We start from the raw sequence: 20,778 nt of genomic DNA, 5'->3' as shown, positions 1-20,778 counted from the left end.
GTAATCCTCGGTGCTGAAGTACATTTAGTCCTCGGTGCTTAGGATGCAAACTATGCTATTGTTACCGCCCCACGGGTAAGTAGGCTATCAAGAGAGTAAAGAAGCTCGCTTTGCAGTGTGTTGGTGTATAGGATGTCATTTGTGGAGTTGATTAGCCCCTGTGCTCCTTTTTGCCATCAACTTTTTTCATATGTTTGTTACCAGCTTCATCTTTTGCTGCAGAAAGCGTATTATGCCGTTTTAATTGTCTGCTTAGCATATGCATGTATTGCGTATCTTTTTCCAATTCTACCCTAAACGAATCTGATTTGACGTCATTCATTTGTCTTTGGATATTTTGGGAGTTGGTTCGATGCTGATGTGCTCGATCAAACATGATGGTAGCTACATTTCGATTTACCTTTGTCATGTGTTTTCCTGCTTTTACATAATCTGCCACCTTCTCTTCGCTTTGATCACGATTGCTCATCAATTCGATAAACTTTCTACGTCCAGTGTATCCGAAAGGCATTTGACTGCTTTCATAGTGATCTTCACTAATCCCGGATTTCTTAAAGTGCGAGATGCGGTTAAGATAACCGTGTGAATCTTTCGTTTCCGGAAGACCATTCTTCATTAATGGAAGGTCGATATGAGGATCTCTTGGGTCTCTCACACAGAAAGACAGGCGTAGAAAGGTAATGAGTAGAACTATCGAAATCATTGGAGGATAAATCATAATTAGAGATGATAGTATACTACAAACTTTCACATCCGACTTTCTATTTATCTTTACCAATTGTGTTTCTGGACGACGCCAAACCTCTGTTGGCTACGCCGAGTTCATCAGCCCTTGTACGGATCCGTACAAGAATGCAAAATTTGCATATGAGGCATACTTCATTTTTCGCCACTGCTGAATTTGACTGGACTCAGCTACCTCTTCTTCCAGGAAGTGTATTTGTGAGCTTTTGAACGTTCTTTTTCCAATTCTTCGTGCACATTCTGTGCTTTTGTGCGATGTTTCTTGGCACGATCAAAGATCAGTCCGGCTACAACTTTGTTGTCATGATATAGTAGCTTACCTGCTTTTACGTACATCTCTGTTTTATTTTCATGCCTTTCACGCTGTGCCACTAATTTGTCTACCTCTTCTCTGCCAAAATAGCCATAAGGTAGATGGCCGTACGAATATGCAATTCGTCCTACGTACGGATCCTTTTTCCACTTTCGTACAGCATTGAGATATTTATGGGTCGGAGGTAGCTTGACCAAACCATTCTTGTAACGCTCAGCATTCTTGTCGGTGTGCAAGATGTAGTGTGGATCTCGGACACCTTTTGCAATTCTCAACACTGTGAGCATGCATATTATTACAAATAGGGAGAAAATTGGACACATTTGTGTGATGGAGGAGTAGATTTGGGAATGCATATAAACTTTGACTTGGCATCTGCGTGGCATCTGCGGGGCATCACAGTCATCGCTTTTTGCCAAAAACATAAATCAATTGGTAAAATAAGCACGCCCCATGCTTTCTCAGCCTTGCAAGTTTACTGCATACACATTGTGATCAGCGCTTGAATTCCGATCATTTTTTCTGTTGGGCATTTCCCGAAGATGGACCAGCACGAATTTCATGAAAATAAGGATCCAACTGTGCATTCTCACGGACTTTGTTCATTTTATGCTGAATCATTTGCGAACTTGATCGATGTTGACGAGCATTCGAAATCATGATTTGACTAATGAGGTTATTCTCACGATGCCACACCTTTCCTGCGTGAATGAGAGGAGCGATTTTATCTTCATGATGATCACGTTGATCGAGCAAATTGCGAAATTCTTTACGGTGACTGTAACCGTGTGGTAATTGTGAATATTCGTATTCGAGTGTGCGTGGTTGATCTTCTTTTCGCCATCGTAAAACGTCATTCAGATATTTATGAGAAGTACCCAATTCTACTAAGCCATTCTTCAACCTTTTGGTATCCTTGTTTGCTTCTAGCACTTTGTGTGGATCTAAGCAACTTGACTGAAGTGAGGAAATTTGACTCCACAGAAAGATCATCTGAACAGAAGACAGGTAACGCATCTTTCAGTTTTGGTGATGAAGAAGAGAAAAAGCATCCTCAATACTGGTTCAAGAGTTCCACTTTACTCGACAGTTGAGTGCGCCCCGGACGAGTTTAGCTCATATGCAGGTCCGACCGGTTGTCTTTCTCCTCATCACACAAATAGCCTATACGGCGTGAACACAGTATGCACAATTAAAGGAACAATGATGTACTATCCTACAATCAAAACACCTTCTTCCACCATTTTTTGCTTTCTTTCTGTGGGTATTCTTCTCCCGGTGCGGGACCGTTTGAGTTTGATGCAGGAGGTCTAGAAGAATTTGCAAATTCATCCTCGGGAGCGTTATTTCTGCCACCCATCATGCTATCGACGTTTGAGTGCAAAGCAGAATTTGATGGAGCATGCTTGGATGATTTGCGATTTTGCAACATTCTCGCAATTAAGTTACCGCTTCCACCGCTAGAATTGGCGTTGTTGTTGTTGGATTGCGTACGCTTGTTGCGGTACGTATCAACCGCACGTTGATGGCGATCAGCTCTTTGTCTTTCACGTTCTTGCAATTGTTGAGCATATGCGAAATCAGCATCTTCATTCACCTGATTGGCATTATCCACACTTCCTCTTCCGACAAAGTCTTGAACACGAGCATGTCGGAATTTGCCATCAAAGAATCTGCTAGCACTTCCATCGATATCCTCCACGCTTTCCCAAACGATCGAATCTTCATTTTCTAGTGTTGAATCGGTCACCAGTTGATACAATTGTGGCTGAGAATGCATGTCACTTGATGATGCTGCTTGTAATAATTCCTCTTCCGTTGGTCTGTAGAGTACAGACAAGTGTGAGTTGCGGAATAGAGCATAAAGAACACCACGTTCGAGTGATGTACTGAGAGCATACAAGCCTGGGTAAGTCAATTGAGTAGCAGTTGATTCAAGGAAGCGACGAATGAGGGAAGCATCCTGTACGATCACACGTTGCTCTGGAGAAATGGTGTCCATCACTTGAGCTGCTCGAACATCAAAGCTTGCATCTCCTTCTGCAGTCTTTGCGATGTCATCTCCAGCAACGACGCGATCCAACGCTTTGTCATAATTTCCTGCCCTCTCTACCACAGCAGCCCACGTCTCTGCATCAGCTTGATCTGCCAGCCATCCGTGGACGAGAGGAACATTGCAAAGCTTGAACAAAGCAAGCTCACCCCTTTGAGCATTCTTGTCCGACTTGGCCGGTGCTTGAAGCATAGCCGCACTAGATGAAGAAGCTGAAGGACCAGCTGGGCTATCTTGTACAGGAGCTTCAGTGTGCTCACTTTCGGTTGCGAATGCATCAATGGCAGAAAATTTCACATTGACGTCCAAACCGTATTGTGTTTGTGGCAAGATACTCAAAGCAGCTTCCAAATCCAATGCAGCACCAGGGTTGGTGGAAATGGCATCAATCAAATGCTCTCCCAACATCGAAGAGAGATACGAGTAAGATACTGCAGGACGATCTTCGGGCGTAATCTGTACAGTTCCACGTAAGAGCAAAACATTGCACAACGCAATCAAGGAACATGGACCATTCTCGTTCTGAACGATGATCCGTTGCGATCTGCCTTTCCAATAAATCTCCTTCGTGTTCCATTGTTTCTCTTCGTTGGCCAAATCGCCAGTAGAAGGCGGTAAAGGTGCTTGAGGAGCAATGGCTGGACCTGGAGTACCGGAAGGATGTGGTGCAGGAGCTCCTCCCAAAGCTGCCAGAGCTGGATCGTAAGATTGCTTACGCTCTTTCTGTCTTTGTCTTTCGGCTGAGCTCAACTCTGCTCCGGTTCCTCGTTGATCACGTCTACGATGACGTTCTTCTTCACGAGCCCAGATTTTGCGAGCATACTCTTCGTCAGTTTCCATCTGTCGCACTTGATTGACTGCAAATTGATCATCATTTGATGGAAAAGTGTTTCCATTTGAGTATTGATTTGCAGCATTTTGTGCTGCCAGAATTTCTGGTGGCGGTCCTGGTGGAGGTGCATATGCGGTTGGCGTTGTTTTGCTGACCGGTTCTACATTTGCACTGCCAGAAGGATATGTTGTGCTGAATGGGTTAACTATGGCACTTGGCTGTCTCTCAGGAGCAGAAGTAGCACCAGATCCGAAATCCAAACCGCTGAGTGATTGTGTGATTGCATCAGCTGAATCTTGTTGACCAACGGTGTTGAAAGCTGATTCCTGTTTTATAGGTTGACCGGATGCCATTGTTGATGGCCCTTTTGGTGTGGACTGGAATGGATTAGAGTGTTGTTGTGGCTCAATTGGTGCTTCTTGTTGTGATTGTGATGGTGGTATGGTTGTGGAGGTGTTTCTTAGGAATGGATTATTAGGATGTTGTTCACTGTTTGTTGATTGAGCGAAGTGAGGTGGCTCGTTAGCCGATCCTGTACCGGTGGCGGTGCCTGTAATGAACGGATTTGTTGATGCACTCATTGTAGTATACAACAGCAATAGGAGCAAAAGAAAGGTGATGGTATTTAGGAACCTTTTGTTCCGATAAATTCAAGACGCCTACTCATTGTACACAGGCACATCACATCATCAAGGCGTCAGGGCAGAGGAAGCTTCTTAGATGCCGGGTAGGCTGTGCGCGAATGTTCAGCCACAGGTACATGCACACGTTGCTGCTCTTAGAGATAAGCTATGACAACAGTGCATTTATTCACAATGATCATCATCATATGAAGCGGGGGAAACACATTGGTAGAGAAGCGAATATATGCTGGTTTCCAGGCTCTAATTTCCACAACATTGTGGACCTGGATTTGGAGCAATGGGTTCGTTTTTGTCAGGCAATCGTTTGAGGATATGAGCCTAAATAGCAGATCGTTAAGTATGTGATTGATCTCATTCACGTTCTGCAACTTACAGATACATACCGCAGGACTAGTCAAGACTTGAGTGAGCATACACAGTGAAATAATGGTGATCATCAATAAGGTACTTGTAGTCTTCATGATTGATTGATTGTCGATTGGTTGTACTTTCAATGATTAAACGAGAATTGTGGAGAGGAGAGAACAGAAAGTACTTCGTCCTGGCGGTACCTATGCATATGACCCCCTTTCATTTCTCGGATCCGGGCTTCATTCTTTCTCACACTGTTTTCATACCTTATAATCTACAATCTCTTTCCTTGCTTCATATTGATGCCCAAAGAGTATGAATAGCCTGTACACTTTCTCGGGTGACCATTAGAGATTAGAAGGACGGATGTGAGAATAGAAAAAAGCTTTGAATATCCTGAGTATAACGTCGTTTCTCTTTTACTAGCAGCAAGGAGCATCATCACCACCATCATGTGCTTGTTGAGGTTTATCGTCATCGCCTGGAGAACCATGCTAGAAATCAAAAAAGAAGAGGGGTAAAAAGTAAGATACATAGTAGAAGTTATAATTCTCAGAAATTATATAGGTACTCACCCTAGGCATGGCGAGCGTTTGCGTCAGCATTAAAGCTGCTACAAGAGCGATGGATCGTTGCTAATTTGCTACCCTTCATGATTGGTAAAGTTTGAAAAGGTGTAGTGTTGCTTCTTAAAGAGGAAGAATGAATGTATGGATGAAAAAAGTGGGGAGAGGTAAATTAGTCATATTTATACCTTCAACTTTTCTTGATGATATCAGAAGTTTTGAAATTACGCTTGGCGTAACCGTTTTGATCGAGAATTGAAACTCAGAATTAGGTCATATGATTATTTCCAAGGCAGAAAGAGCGGCCACTTAATACATTGCAATTTAGCGAAAAGGTCAGCGGTGCAAAGAATTTTGAATCGACAATATATTCTACAATGTATACATTCTACATAAATTGAGCAAAAGCATTGCATGCAAAGGAGCTATCTAATGAACACCATCGCCAGAGACCAAGACGCCAAAGCCTGCGATGATACTCAAACATCCCAACATTGAAATCCACTTGAAATCATGTCCAAGAAGGATATCGGCAACAAAGACGAGTACAGTGGTTAAAAGACATGAGACACTGGCTAACACCGGTCCCCATAAAGCCAAAAGGATGCTAAAACATCCGTTGAACACTATACCTGACATTGCCACCAGGAGCAAATAAGCATATGTTTTGAGATTGCCAGGCATTGAAAATGGTTCCCATCCGAGCAAATTGGCGATCGGCAGTCCAACCCATAAAGTACAAAGCGTGACGAATCCAATCCCACTGGTGATGATGATCGGATGCAGACCGAATGGCATTGGAGGTGGTATCCATTCGTCCAAACCTGTCTTGGCAGTTTCGACGCCATTCATTTGCGATGTTGTTCTTTCATCATCTTGCGAATTACGCTGTCTAGCGGCCTCCTCTGATGCTTGTGCGAGTGAAGGTGTCTTTTTATCCTCATCTCCATCAGCACTTCCTTCTTCATCTTCCTGATCATTTGGAGTCATGCTTTGGTAAGAAGGCGAAGATGTGTGTCCATTACCGTTCTCTGATGCTAAGATCGCGGTTCTTTCTGTGCTGGCCTTCAAATCGACCACTTCATCTTCTTCTTCTGCTTGTGTGCTACTAAGAGCTGTGCCTGGCGAACGATCATAAGAACCATCATTAAGCAAAGTCTCAGATTCTCCATAAGAAGCATCTTCTTCATCTATAAATCTCGAATGTCGTCCGTATCTCTCTCCGCCTCCCGTACCGGCAAATCTTTCCCGTTGTTCTTCTTCATCCGGTAAGGTACCAACGATCTTGAATGCCATTTCATAAGCAGCCATTGTCACAGCCCCGATGAAGGCCAACATATCGCCCAAGAATGCATTCCCGGCCGAATTGCCCGTGCTACCCTCTCTTTTGCTGGGTATGGAGTTCCATACCCGTTTGGCAATATGCTCTACCGCTGATATAACCGGGGTTGACGTATCACCTTCTGGCTCTCTGGGTCTTCTCCGATGCTCTGCTCCGCCGTATGCTACCAATACCACACCGCCACAAGCCAATAGCACCGACAAAACTTTTCTCCGCTCCCAACTTTCGCCTAGAAAGAAGATTGAGAACACTAAAGCCCAAACGGCATACGTATTGTAGATTGTTGTAATATCGGCCATGGTAGTTAGCGGAACGGCAGAATACCAACTCAAAGCAGGTACCGTTAAGCCCAAAGTCAGAACAACAAAGACTCCTAGCAATCGAAACACATTGAAACCAAACTTTCTTTCACTCCAAGTGATTCGGGGAGGTGGTGCTTTTGTTCGGGGTCTTTGGCGTATTTCTTCTATATCGAAGTCTTCCGTTTCATTCGCTTCTGTACGCATCGAGAGCGTGCTTAATCGCCTTCGTATCGAATCTGCTCCCGGTTTCGGTAGGCTATGGGTAGGCGAGCTTAATTGCCAGTGCAAATTGATGGAGATTAAGTGTAATTGGTGTGAGAGCGGTACTTTTGGCTGAAAGATCCGCAAGCATACCATATAAAGCGGAAACAAGAACGTAAAAGCACTATGTCCAACATAAAGCGAAAAGAATGGTTTTCTGAATCCCAAAGATTGTTGAACGTATTGTGCTGCTTCTGTTTGAACAGTGAATGCAAATAAACTTATCACGAATGCTGCAATCGCTTTATTTCCTCCTGGTAAACCTTTTGATTTTTTCTTTGAAGTTGATTCCGCTTGTCGGTTGCTATTCCCTTCATCTTGTTCTTGTCCATCTCTGTTAAAGATTGAGCTTCCCGTTCTAGATAAACGATCACTGGCACGTGAGATGGTATCTGCAATCATCACGAAACAAGGAATGAAGTGGTCGTGTGAACGTTGAAGATGGGAGATGCCAGATTCCGCATGTATGTTTATTGTGAACAAGTATAAAATTGAGACAGTTCGGTTACTTAAGATCCGTTTTGTCGTTATTGTCGATGGTAGGAGGAAAGGAGCAGTACATGTATCATCATTGCAATCAGGCGTTTAAATTAGGGTTCCCTATTTTATCAACCGCCAGAGCAGTGAGAGCAGTCGGTGAATTGCAGAAAACGCATATATTGAATATAAACTGCTTTACTCCCGCCTATTGGAATAAATGCTGCACTGCAACAATAATAGCAACAACAACAACACTCAAAAGCAATAGGCGCGTGCCTGACAGTTGCGTTTCAAGGCGGAAGAGCGTCATTCATTTCACCGCACCACAACAGGTGTGTATGTATGCGGACTACAACAAGCCGTACAATAATTAGTGGAGAATAAATGGCAACAACAACGCCAACACTTCCATCAACAACGACCATCGATCATCATAGCATACACCAAAATGTCTCGATCTGGCTTGGCTGTCAATGCACCTCGTGATGCACCAAAATTACTTTCATTATTGAATTCAACACTTTCTTCATCACACGAATTAGTACGATCACTATCGATTGTCTCACAACCTTCAACTTCCTTGCTTAAACCGATCAAGAGAAATTTAACAACAGTAGCAGCTGGAATATCGGCATTACAAGATGAACAGATCATATTGGAACAAGAAGGTAAACGATCAAAAGTATCCCTAGAGGAAGTCAGAAGGAAAGAAGATGAATTGATTGAGGTAAAAGGTGCTTGGGATCGATTATGTGAAGTGTTGAATAAACATGAAACTACTGCCGAACTATTAACAGATGTGAAGGAAAAGTGAGTGCAAGCAGTAATATCTCATAAACAGCATTCAATTGACTCACTCTCTCCCCACTTGCTAGCCATCCAAACCTATTTGAAGCAATCCAGACAAAAGCTGCCACAATTGAAACAATATCGCCATACAGAGATGATCCAGCACACAAACAGTCCAATCCATACGCAATAGAAGAAGAAGAGGATGGAAGAAGCAATGCAGAACTACTACAATCACAACAGCAACAGATGGCAAGTCAGGATAATCAACTCGATCACTTATCTGCTAGTATCGGAAGACAACATCACTTGAGCTTACAGATGAACGAAGAGCTTGAGACACATGCTACCCTGTTGGATGAGATGGACAGAGATGTGGAAAATACAGGTGCAAGACTGGGAAGGGCGTCCAGAAGGCTAGATCAATTCACAAACAGCCTAAAAGAGCATGGTGAGTTTGCAGATGCATAATACAGGTGCACATTGCTGACACCTTATCCTACGGCTCAGGTTCTACATGGACAATCTTTGTGCTAATCATCATCCTTGTCATGCTAATAGCCATTTTCAAGTAGATTCGTGTTTGTTTTTGTATGCGTAGATGCAATGGAATCATATGTACATTAGTGAAATCATGATACAGAAAGTTGCTCTAGTTCTCCGTTAACCTTTGCAACATCATCCTCATCCTCTCCTTCGCCATTTTCTTCGTCATCGTGTGCATGACCGTTTGTTTGATTTTCTTCATCTCTGGCTTGTTCCCAATTCTTGAAATAAGTTGCCATATCAAATTCATCACCTGCAGCAGCTTCTTCATCTCCTTCAAAGAATTCGGGATTTAGTGTGAATACTTCACGACCGCTCAAACCGATCATCTTGTTGGCTTGTGCTTGTTGTTTCTTCTTATTTTCGATCAAATCTGCTTCAGCTTGTTTCTTGTCCATTCTATCCTTCTTCCATTTAGCAAAGGATTCTTTCGTGACCGGCGTTAGATTCGATCCAAGTTGATGTCTGGCCGTTTCCAAGAATTCTTCCAAAGAGATCTCGTTTGCCTTTTCGGCTGCTTCCATTTCCTTCTTTTGTGATTTCAATACGAATCCTGGCGGTAGTGCGTGTCTGTACATGCACTTATCCCCTGATGGACAGATCCAGAACCAACCATACTTTCCATCTTCGACCGCTGCTAAGAAGAATTTGCATACCTTGTCTGTTGTACTCTTTGGGTTTCCGTGTTTCGATAGAATGACTGAATCTAGTTTTGCTCGATCCCATTTGTCCATTGTGTCATTCTTTTTATCATCTTCCCCTTCTCCTTCTCCTGTTCCATCTCGCATGTCGGTGTATAGATCCTTCTTTTCAACTTTCCGTCCTGCATCTTTGGCATGTGCGAATTTACACTTGCTTCCTTTATCACATTTTCCCGCAGCCCAGAAAGCACAAGTGATCGTTTTTGGATCAACACCAAAAGGTACTCTAGGTTGAACGATACTAAACGAAGGATCATTTAGTCTTTGCTTTTCAGCTTCTGCTTTTAGTCTCTTTTCATCTTCTCTCTTTTTCTCTTTTGCAAGTTGTTCTTTATTTTTTCCTGCAGTCTTTTCTTGTGCTTGAATGATTTTGATTTGTTGTTGTGCTTTTCCACCTTTTTTATTCTTCATTCCAAACGTTTTATCATCTTTTACTTTTGCAGGTGCTCCACCGCCACCTCCTTTCTTTGGCGGCATTTTGTGATTGTGTTGAACAGGTGGCAAGTGATTGTCGAACGACAAAAGGTGATGGAGAAAGGCGTGTATAATTTATTGCATCATACGCATAGAGTGGAATGAATTGCAAGTTCCACTAATTCTTAAGAGATTTTGAACAATGCTCACGTGACTTGGAACACAAAAAGCGGCCTGTTAAAAGAACGCGTACGATAGGCGCAAGACCCGCCTCCTTTTAAATTGACCGTTATCGAAGACGCGGGGGAAATATACAACAGTGCTCCGATGCTGAAAATTGAGTAGATGCAGATGCGTGCATAAAGGGTGACCAACTGCTTACTGTTGTTAACTGTTGTTATATATGGAGGCATCGCGTAAATTTGATTCTTTTTTATCTTTGGCAACATCATCCATATCCTTCAGAATTACCTACACCATCCAACACAAAAAAAATGATGAATGTCATGATCATGAACGATCTAATACGAACAACATAATGACGTCTATTCCCATAGCCGTCAAAGAGACGGCCTTACCACAAAATACAACCGACGAACAACACGCAGAAATCAACCTCTCCCCAGAAATATCTGGAGAAGATGACGATGATGATGCAGAAGATAGCGAAGGGATGAGAGCATCTATGACTTGTTCTCAACTCTTGTGTCTACACGCACTTTCATCTGTGGCTGATCTAAGCAACGATCCAGTTGATGCTAGCATACTCAAAGATCACTTAGAACAAGATCAAAGCCATCCACAGACAACACCTATACAAGCAAAAGATGAATTGATACGCCGATTGCATCACATTTTCGACCTGGACGAAAAGGAAGAACTTATCTCAAGTCATCCGTGCTGGCTATTCCGCAATATAGTCTTGCAAGGGTACCTGTATGTTTTGACAAACAACCTTTGCTTTTATGCAAACTTGCCATCTCGACAAGACAAGTTGATACGATCAGGTATTTTACGTAAAAAGACTCGAAAGACTCGTCGTTTTTCTTCTCATTGGGCTATCTTGCGAGGCAGAACGTTGAGCTGGTATGAGAGCGAATACGATCCATACTTTCCTCAAGACAAGATTGACTTGAGGGACGTCCTTGAGGTGAATGCGCTCAGCACTGCGAGCAATCCTCAATTCGAAGTGGTAACTCCTTATCGAACGTTCCTATTCGAAACATCGGATGCAGATGAGTGGGTTGCTGCCTTGAAGAAATCAACATTTCGCGCACAAAATGAAGGAGAAAATGTTCGAATCACGATACCATACGAAGCTATGCTCGACATTGACAGCAGTAATGCCAACCCTGTGGCCGGTCACACCACCAAAGCTGAGCATGGCAAAGGAATCCAAGACGTTGCCGTTGTTACGATCAAGGTGATTCAATCACAGCCTGGAGAGACGGAAATGACGATGGACGAATACTTTTTCACAAACATGGCAGATGAAGCTCAGTTCGTTGCTCTTCTTCGTGATAAGCTTGCATCGATAAATGCAGTCTCTTCTCAAGCCTCAACTGGAAGTCAAATTCGTGCCTCTTTCGGTCCTGCAAAGACGATCGCATCTGGATTACGCAGAACGGAAACTCTTCGACAAGGGAACAGGACGCCTACTTTATCCGTTCATCGGGCTGGTACAGATACTGCTTTGGAATCGCAATTAGCAGACGCAACCAATGACACATCAATCAGCACTCCCCCTTCGGCTTCCACTATCTTGTCAACATCGGTCACCACGCTCAAAGCAGCTCCACTTGAATCTTCGGCTACTGGATATCCGCCATCGCCACACATAGATCCAGCATCAATCGATTCACTCCTTGGTGGAGGCGATAAGAAGTGGTCGATTCCACAATGGCTACTAGAAGCTTCGGGTAGATTGGCACAGAATACTTCTGGTGGCCTACATGCTATTACCAACAGACTTCCTACTCGCTTAGTACGAGAACAATGGTCAGCACAGCCACTACACGATAGTGTGATCGAAAGAGAAGAGGAACATTTGAAAGAATCATCTGATCCATCTAATGACGATGATTTGATGAATTCTATGCATTCAACGTTTTCTGTCTTGGAAGATAGCGAAGCTGCCGCTGCTGATGTGCAAAAAGAAGAGGATATGAAGGAACAAGAAAGCTTGGAACAATTTCGTTCGTGCTTTTCGCTACCCGATGATGAAGAGTTGCTGCATCATACCAGCACCAATCTGTATCGAATCCTTCCTGTTTCAGGTCGGCTTTTTGTTTCGACGAACTACGTGTGCTTCCGTTCATCACGACTGGCAACAAAGACGATTGGTAGGACAATGATGATATTACCACGCAAGGAAATCATCTCTGTTGCCAAGAATAATGCCGTCCAATACGGCAGACATGGACTGGTGATTATCGTACGAGGTCATGAAGAATTGTTCTTCGAGTTTGTCTCGACGCATAGACGAGATCAATGTATTTCGATCATTGAACTGCAACCCATTGGACACATGCAAGATCCTCATAACGATGATGAAGAGGGAGTTCCTTCGCTTTCGTTGACAGATTTAGGTTTCGATGTCCAGAGTGGAAGTGATTCATCACAAAATCTCTCTGTGTCCAGTCTGTTTGCCTCTTCTTCCTCCTTTGTGCCCATCAAACCGAAGGAGAATATGCATTTCACATTCCTTACCGTTGGTTCACGCGGTGATGTACAACCGTATATTGCTCTTGGTCGAGGATTGCAAAGAGAAGGTCATCGGGTTCGCATTGCAACACACGCAGAATTTGGGAAGTGGATCGAATCTTTTGGTATTGAATTCTGTGAGATCGGAGGGGATCCGGCGGAGCTGATGAGGATCTGTATCGAGAATGGAACATTTACGTTGGCTTTTGTGCGGGAAAGTGTCACCAAATTTCGAGGTTGGTTGGATGATTTGTTGTTATCATGTTGGCACGCTTGTCAAGGCACGGATGTAATCATCGAAAGTCCAAGTGCGATCGCAGGCATTCACATCGCCGAGGCATTACGCATACCGTATTATCGAGCATTCACCATGCCATGGACACGAACAAGATCTTATCCTCATGCATTTGCAGTACCTTCAAGAAGAGCAGGAGGCAATTATAACTATATGTCTTACGTCATCTTTGATCAGGTATTTTGGCGAGCATCGGCTGGTCAGATTAATGCATGGCGTAAGAAATGTTTGCGATTATCACCAACCAATATGGACAAGCTGGAACAACACAAGATCCCATTCTTATACAACTTTAGTCCAAGTTTGGTACCCAAACCTTTGGATTGGTCAGATTGGATTCATGTTTGCGGTTTCTGGTTCTTGGATAATGCGGATGAGACCGGATCATCACAAGTGTGGCAAGCACCGAAAGAATTGATTGAGTTCATCGCAAAAGCAAAACAAAATCAGAAAAAGATTGTTTATATCGGATGGGGAAGTATCGTGATCGCAGATGCAGATGCGGTCTTGCAAACAGTCATTGAAGCTGTACGAAAGAGTGACGTTTGCGCAATCATTTCGAAAGGATGGTCCGATCGATTACAAGAAGGTAAAGATTCGACCAGTCAAATCGAAGAGGCAGGGGACGATGTTTGGCAAAATATATTTACCATTCAATCTGTACCGCATGATTGGTTGTTCCCGCAAATGGATGCTGCTTGCCATCATGGTGGATCAGGTACTTTAGGTGCTTCTTTACGTGCAGGTATTCCCACAATTGTACGACCTTTCTTTGGCGATCAATTTTTTTGGGCATCTCAAGTAGAAAGTTTACAGATCGGTGTAAGCGTTGCCAATAAGCCATTCACTGTGGATACATTTGCCAATGCTCTACGAATTTGCACCACAGATGCACGAATGAAGCGTAATGCACGTACTTTGGCAGATTCGATTGCAAAGGAGAAAGGTGTATCGAATGCAATCCGAGCAATCTATGCCGATTGGGATTATGCCTGCAGCAGAGTCAAGCCAAATCCCACAACAATCACACCCCTTGAAACAACCCTTCTGCCTTCCGGAGAAGAGGATGAAGAGGCTCAAAGTATGGACGAATGGTCCGTTGTGAGCGGATCAGAGGAGGGAATCGCCGACGTTATCTAAAACTCCCTTTTACTCACATCTGCTTCATCTTTCCGATACCATGTATACTACTTTCTCTTGCACGCACTAAAGACATTTGTAAAAAAGCGATTGCGTTTATTTGAGTGAGAAAAAAGTGCTATAGTACAATGCAAATCTAGGAAGGCCACCTTTTAAACACCAACGGGCATCATCATTGCCTTATCGCGAGATTCGATTAGGTCTTCATCTTCGTCATCTTCTGCATCAAGATCGACGTCTTCATCTTCATCTTCTTCCATTGCTTGGGCTGCCTTGCGTGCATGTTTGACCTGTCCGTTACCTTTGGCTTCTGCACGTTTATGTTGTTGAATCAAAGCTGAATCCTCTGCGCTCTTTAATGCGAATTCTTTCACTTCTCCATCCGCTTCTGTCCAATAAGCAAAGGGGATCAATCGGAATTTGGAGTCTTTGATCAAAAGATGTTTCAAAATTTGTGCTTTCTCTGATGTAATCTTTTCACCTTGCTTGCAAACGCTGAATCGTTCGATCAATGTTGGTACACCTCTACGTAATTCGGTTGGCATTCCTAAAGCACGTAATTGCGGTTCCAAACTGTGCGGTAGGGTTTCTGGTGGATCCAAAGCCAATTGAACGGGACCTTGTTCCAAGATGACATCTTTTGTGGCCACATTTCCTGCTCGTGCAAAATCGTCTCTCGAATAATCTTCAAACCATTCCTGTACTTCTTCTGGTGAACTGGTAGTGAACAAAACACCCACTGGTCCTTGCAACTGTTTTCCGATCCCATTCAAACCAGGTTTAACTTCACTTTGTTCATCATTTCCGATCGCTTTTGCAACTACTCTATTCTTTCCAACAAAGATACGACTATTCTCTTTCCATAAACTTCGAACTTCTTGTAAATAAGAAGTTCTTTGATTCGTCATCAAGAAAACACAACATGTTGGATATTTTTCTGCCGTTTGTTGAATTTGATCGATCAATTCACCTTTTGCTGATCGAGTGTTTCGCTTTGGCGTTTTTGTCAATGAGACCAACTTGTTTCGTTTTGTTCGTGGCATTTTTGCAGGATATGAAGGTCGTGATGGGTGAAGGCAATGATAATAGAAGGAGAGTAGGATTCAGTCTTTCTCACATTCATTGGAAGAAGTTTATTATTTATTTCAAAACTTTTTTTTTCGCGTCTTCGGAAATCGGGCACAGGCGCGGGTAGTTGGAGAATCATAAATTTTGAAAGAGTGCGGGAGGCAGACGAACTAATGGACAAGTGAGAAATATTTCTTATTTTCTGTCTTTCCATTTGGCTTTTATTTATGCCCCTTTAGGTGGCCAACATTTGACATTACGGGTGAATTTGATCGCAATTGTATCCTTTACAGATGGGTGGTCCAACCAAACCTCTCTTTTCCTCCTTCTTATCCAAATTTGCCTTTTTTGCCAATGATTCACTGCGTCGCATTTGAATCAGACCAACTTTCTCTTCGCCATTGATCACATTACGCGCAGTAAGAGGACCGAATTGGTCGTCGAGGCTTCCAGTTGTTGCCTGGACAAATGTAAGAGTTAGTGCGACGGTACAAATGTATAAGAAAAGACGCATGTTGAGAGGATGGGATGTTGATAGAAGCGAAGAGGAAAAGCGAATAACAGAGCTTTTTATGCTTTAGTGTTTTCAACACTCATAAAATTTGTAGGGAGTCTATGAAAACAATCCTGAATATATAGGGGGTATGTTCATAGTTAATGTACTAGCTAGGAGTCTATAGAAGGCAAGAAGAAACAACTGGGATCGATGACGATCACCTATTCGAGAGCAGACTATAGAGAAACAAATAACAAGCAAAGCATGTCGCGGGTAAGATCGGTCTCTTTGATCAACAAAAGTAGTTGCAAAGCGGTCACCGTCTTTTATGGCGTTATTCATATACTTGCAGATCTTGTGGAAGCGAAGTATACTCTTGTATGACTAAAAAAGATGACAAATATACCAATCTTTATTTAAACTCAGTCTGAAGTCACAATTAGGCAGGCAATGAGCAAATCAGCCCAACAACGAAGATTTTTTGGCCACTTTCCAATTCGATATTGCCACCATCATCATCTTTTCCAGATCAAGATATGCTTCTTTTACGATTTTACACTTCTGTTTGTTTCATCTTCTTCCTGATGATATCTGTTCAAGCAGACCAATGTTGTTGTGAGCCTTTGATCTCTTTTGCATGTCTGTTGAAGCGTATTTACCATTATTCTTCATCCCACTCGACTAGGTGATTTCAATACATGTGTAAAGGTTTACAAAGGAGGTCACGCTTGTAATGCCTGCCCTGGTAATAATCAATATTGCTGGTAAGTTTATCATTTCTAACTTGGAAGGTATGACTGATAACTTTGTTCTTTTGTAAATCGCAGTGGTGGAGCAAAATGATAAATAACACAACGATCGCTCCGACTACTCAGAGCCATAAGAAGGCAATTAGCTTTTTGCCTGGCATCTTTCCCACCATCAACAAGATAATGAATGCCTACTCAACCTGGCTAACAGAAACCAATACAATCAGCATACATCTTTTGTTTATGATCAGTCTCACTATGCATATGGATTTCAGTCCTCAAGTTCATATACGAATGGTACTGCTTAAACATTCAGAATATCACAACATCGAATATAATAAAGAAAGAAATAGAAAAGGCGAGAGACGAGAAAAAAGTTATGTATAAGATCGTAAAGGTTGAGGTTGAGCTGTACGATAGATTCTGTAAGCAGCAGACTGCTCCTAATGAGGAGGATGTAATTTCGGATCAGGTGGCTCCGGTAGATCATCACGCTTGCTGTAAACCTCTGTAAATTCCTCCTTTCTTTTCCAAGTCGCATTTTTTGACGATGTATAGAATCTTTTTCTGATCAAATTAGCTTTCTGGTCGCCATCACCTTTGGTTTCACGCGCCGTAAGAGGATTAAGTCGATCATAGGTTCCTTCCTCCGCTGTTAGGACAAATGCGAACAGTGCCGCAACAGCAATGATGTCGAATAAAATGTGACGCATGATGAAGGAATGATGCATCTTTTGAATGTGTGGAGTTAATGTTCAACCGGTTATTAATACTTTAACATGTTCATAGCTGATGCAACATCTAACACGCTCGTCAGGAGATTTTGGGATACTTTATGAATATGTATAGGGTGAGGATCCAGCAATACTGTGGAATGCCAAATTAATCCTGCTGCAAAGGAGCTTTGCATTGTACTTTCACTTCTAGCTTGAAGGGCGCTCAATTTTTGGGATATAGTAAAAGAAGGTGTGTAGAGCAAATATGATTGATTAATGGTACCATGAATAGGAATAATGATATTGTTGTCAAGGTTGAAATGAATCACTTAAATACGTGAGACGGGGTTTACTGGATAACGCCCGTTGTATCGTACATAGCCGCTCGATTACGATTCGAAGGGTAGAAGGCTGCGCCGGGCACAAATTTCAAGAAATTCGTGTTCATCGCATTACACACAAAGAAAGTCCCTTGTAATGAAGTCCGTGAAATCATCCAAGCCATATAAGCTAATCGTGATCGAAAGCACGAACAAAGACGATTGTTTAGCTCAAATTTCAGCTCTTCCTCGTGTATGCATGAACATAAGCGCTGGGAAATTGAGTTGTTTTCAAGATAGAAAGGTGGAATCAAATTGTATGGATTTGTGCAAATCGAATAAGTGGATATGGAATACACAAATGACAAGAAGGTGCAAGGCATTGCGTATATTTGCTTTTTAACGCCTTTCGCGGCTTTCACAATACGCAAGTAAGACCAAAACGAATTTTTCAATTGTGTAAAACTGTTCTTGAGATGCAATATAAAGCGTATTCGTGGGTCTTTCCTGGAGATATTTCTTTATTACCACCATACCTCAACATCTTTTGAACATCCCCAATAGTGATCCTTGTCTCATCAAGATGAAGATGATGATCTTTCGTCTTTTACTATTCTTGACTTTATTCTCATTAGACAGTATCGTTCACGCCGCCAGTTTCGACAGTATCACCACTCCTCGAGAAAAAGAAGAGAATCAGAGGCTTGTAGCGAAGCAGATGGACCACAAATATATAGGTCTTGATTATTTATCCTACTCTACCGATGCACAATTTGCAAAGGAAAAATGGCAAGCTAGAAAAGAGAGGACGACAAATTGTTTAGTGAAATCACTTTGCAAGCATCTTGAAAAATATCATAGTAAAGTAGAAGAAGCAAACGAGAAAGTAGGTCGGATGCACATTAGCAAGTCTAACAGATTCGAAGACATTCTTGACAGTCGTGTGAAAGACTATAAACAGCACAATCGACTGTTAGAACAGCTGGAAGAAAGAAACCCGAAAGCAGATAGCCGTCATAGACGTACTCAAAGCTTTAGGCAACATCAGTCTCTAAGCAGTGAGCAAGGTCGAGAGCCAGAAGCAAGTAGTAGTCGTCACAGACGTACTCAAAGCCATTGATAGCTTTACCACTTTTTCCATGTTGGAGTATGGCGGAGTCCGGGGGAATGGGCTTAGCGCTGTTTGAGTGATCCCACCTTGCGGGATGTTTCCATGTGTGTGGAGCAAGTATGCTACACTGAAAGGATGATTATGTTTGCTGGCATTGCAAGACATGCGAAGTTCGATACATTCTATTCAATACTATCATCATTCTTAAATCTATTGCCAGCTATCACACCCTTTTATTTTCAACATTCTACTGTACCTTTTGTGAACTAAATTGACTTTATGAAGTGATGATGAGCAAATAAGTAGGTGACATGCGTCAAAACAAAAATGCGATGGTGTCTGTGTATGTGTGATTGGCGTTGCATACATGGGCGGATGGGATACACAAGGTGTCTGAAGCGCAAATGTGTTGGACTCAAAAATCAACCATGAGATGAATTTGGGTGAGCTTGCTTCAAACGATCGTTCATCCCTTTCTGCAAAGCCAATGACCTAATCGTATCTTTTTGAGCTTGTTTACCGCGTAGATTAGCCATATGATTACAGAACGTACTAATCGGTGGGAAGCAACGATCACGAAGCTTAAACCATTGATCGGCTTTTTTCCAATTCTTGTCTGCTCTTGTTTGAATTTTGGTTGCTACTTTTGTTACTCTTTGGTTTATTTCTTGTTCGTGAGTTTGAACATTTGTAGCACAATTGATTGACGGGGTAAAGATTGACCAAACAATGATCAAAACGACAAGCTTCATTCGCATGATGACAACAAAGCATAAGTAGTCTTTCACTAGTCGCCGCAAAAGCAAACCTAGAGGTATATATAGGAATGCAAAATGCATTTTCACAGATGCTTGCATGATCGGGTCTGACAAAAGCTGTGTCAGAAGAGGCGATAGAAAGGTAGAAAAAAATGTAAGGGATAATGACTCTAAACTTGTAACTTCAGACTCTGTCCCGAATCGAGGAGTACCATCGATCTGATTCGACTGTTGCTGAGTCACGTCGTCTAAATTGTTCAACTGCTTTTTACGAGCTTCAGATTGTTTTGTATAGTGCATCACTCAAATTCCGCGAGAGTCATACATTTTCTTGGCGAACCAGCGCAACCTCGGATGTTTATCAGCATCAACCCCCTTTCCCCGATAATCATTCTTGCCTTGAAAGCTTTTTGACTGTGTAGAAGATGACTGTACAGGTCTATATGATTAAGTCCCAGCTTACTGTGTATGTGTACACATTTGAGTTCTTCTAGTACGCTACATACGGTACGATGAACAAAGATAGCGTTGGAATAAGAATTCGGACATATTTTCGATGTTCTAATGAGGTCTGTTTCTACAGAAGACCTTGGTTAAAACTCAGTTTTGCGATCTGTTCATACGATCTTTGAAGACATTAGAGCGTTCCCTATGACTTATTATGTTGCTTTCCGGATTTATCGTACATTTTTCAGGCCACCTTACGAACTATTCGACTTCTTTTTTCATCCCAGTGAATAGCGCCCCATCAATGCTTTTTTGCCCGATATTCTTCAATCTTTGAAGCATTCTTCTCAACATTGCGTTGAAATCACCCACAGCAGCACAAAATAATATTTTGACTTGTGTTAAAAGCGGTAATAAGAAGGTTCTCATCTGGCTGGTAAAAAGGTTCAGTATGATTAGCATATTTTTGCAATCAAATATACGGATATAGGTGTAAGAAACAAAAGGCAAGCCCCGGGACTCTATTCAAAAAATTTATTTTGTGATTCATCCAATTATAGAACATCAGGTTGTATTGCTAGCTGTTCTCTTGGCTGTAAAGTTGCATGTGAAACCCACGGCAAAGAGGCTTGAACTG

General features: G+C 42.4%; 10 protein-coding genes across 10 annotated transcripts; 3 read left to right on the top strand and 7 right to left on the bottom strand.

The window, feature by feature from the left end:
- Window positions 1-704: 704 nt before the first annotated feature.
- On the bottom strand, window positions 705-1,597 carry FA14DRAFT_75130 (uncharacterized protein). The gene has a single exon (XM_025502825.1). The coding sequence runs from the start codon at window positions 1,480-1,482 to the stop codon at window positions 916-918; it is 567 nt and encodes a 188-aa protein (XP_025352846.1). The 5' UTR covers window positions 1,483-1,597; the 3' UTR covers window positions 705-915.
- Window positions 1,598-2,708: 1,111 nt separating this feature from the next.
- FA14DRAFT_114243 (uncharacterized protein) lies at window positions 2,709-3,584 on the bottom strand (the record flags this gene model as incomplete). The annotated part of the gene is made up of 2 exons (XM_025496045.1): window positions 2,709-3,254; window positions 3,351-3,584. Coding segments are annotated over 2 exons (780 nt in total), but the record flags the coding sequence as incomplete, so codon positions are not given.
- A 1,040-nt stretch (window positions 3,585-4,624) lies between these two features.
- FA14DRAFT_161931 (uncharacterized protein) lies at window positions 4,625-5,240 on the bottom strand. The gene has a single exon (XM_025499351.1). It carries the CDS (start codon window positions 5,045-5,047, stop codon window positions 4,721-4,723), a length of 327 nt encoding a protein of 108 aa, XP_025352844.1. The 5' UTR covers window positions 5,048-5,240; the 3' UTR covers window positions 4,625-4,720.
- A 574-nt stretch (window positions 5,241-5,814) lies between these two features.
- FA14DRAFT_161930 (uncharacterized protein) lies at window positions 5,815-8,041 on the bottom strand. The gene has a single exon (XM_025499350.1). The coding sequence runs from the start codon at window positions 7,808-7,810 to the stop codon at window positions 5,933-5,935; it is 1,878 nt and encodes a 625-aa protein (XP_025352843.1). The 5' UTR covers window positions 7,811-8,041; the 3' UTR covers window positions 5,815-5,932.
- A 295-nt stretch (window positions 8,042-8,336) lies between these two features.
- FA14DRAFT_181226 (snare-domain-containing protein) lies at window positions 8,337-9,252 on the top strand (the record flags this gene model as incomplete). The annotated part of the gene is made up of 3 exons (XM_025501077.1): window positions 8,337-8,698; window positions 8,764-9,128; window positions 9,188-9,252. 3 exons carry the CDS (start codon window positions 8,337-8,339, stop codon window positions 9,250-9,252), a joined length of 792 nt encoding a protein of 263 aa, XP_025352842.1.
- Window positions 9,253-9,369: 117 nt separating this feature from the next.
- Window positions 9,370-10,401, bottom strand: FA14DRAFT_106751 (uncharacterized protein; the record flags this gene model as incomplete). The annotated part of the gene is made up of 1 exon (XM_025495785.1): window positions 9,370-10,401. A coding segment is annotated over one exon (1,032 nt), but the record flags the coding sequence as incomplete, so codon positions are not given.
- Window positions 10,402-11,023: 622 nt separating this feature from the next.
- Window positions 11,024-14,553, top strand: FA14DRAFT_149099 (UDP-Glycosyltransferase/glycogen phosphorylase; the record flags this gene model as incomplete). The annotated part of the gene is made up of 3 exons (XM_025497389.1): window positions 11,024-11,699; window positions 11,739-12,359; window positions 12,471-14,553. 3 exons carry the CDS (start codon window positions 11,024-11,026, stop codon window positions 14,474-14,476), a joined length of 3,303 nt encoding a protein of 1,100 aa, XP_025352840.1. The 3' UTR covers window positions 14,477-14,553.
- A 9-nt stretch (window positions 14,554-14,562) lies between these two features.
- FA14DRAFT_161929 (uncharacterized protein) lies at window positions 14,563-15,563 on the bottom strand. Its single transcript, XM_025499349.1, has one exon. It carries the CDS (start codon window positions 15,517-15,519, stop codon window positions 14,629-14,631), a length of 891 nt encoding a protein of 296 aa, XP_025352839.1. The 5' UTR covers window positions 15,520-15,563; the 3' UTR covers window positions 14,563-14,628.
- A 2,845-nt stretch (window positions 15,564-18,408) lies between these two features.
- Window positions 18,409-18,945, top strand: FA14DRAFT_181222 (uncharacterized protein; the record flags this gene model as incomplete). The annotated part of the gene is made up of 1 exon (XM_025501076.1): window positions 18,409-18,945. One exon carries the CDS (start codon window positions 18,409-18,411, stop codon window positions 18,943-18,945), a length of 537 nt encoding a protein of 178 aa, XP_025352838.1.
- A 413-nt stretch (window positions 18,946-19,358) lies between these two features.
- On the bottom strand, window positions 19,359-20,243 carry FA14DRAFT_157245 (uncharacterized protein; the record flags this gene model as incomplete). The annotated part of the gene is made up of 3 exons (XM_025497886.1): window positions 19,359-19,969; window positions 20,020-20,133; window positions 20,201-20,243. The coding sequence occupies 3 exons, from the start codon at window positions 20,241-20,243 to the stop codon at window positions 19,359-19,361; spliced, it is 768 nt and encodes a 255-aa protein (XP_025352837.1).
- Window positions 20,244-20,778: the final 535 nt, after the last annotated feature.

The sequence above is a fragment of the Meira miltonrushii genome (genome assembly GCF_003144205.1).
Source record: "Meira miltonrushii strain MCA 3882 unplaced genomic scaffold FA14scaffold_4, whole genome shotgun sequence".
Classification (NCBI taxonomy): Eukaryota; Fungi; Basidiomycota; class Exobasidiomycetes; order Exobasidiales; family Brachybasidiaceae; genus Meira; species Meira miltonrushii.
Note: the sequence above shows the minus strand (reverse complement) of the source record. Positions and strands in the feature narration are given on the sequence as shown.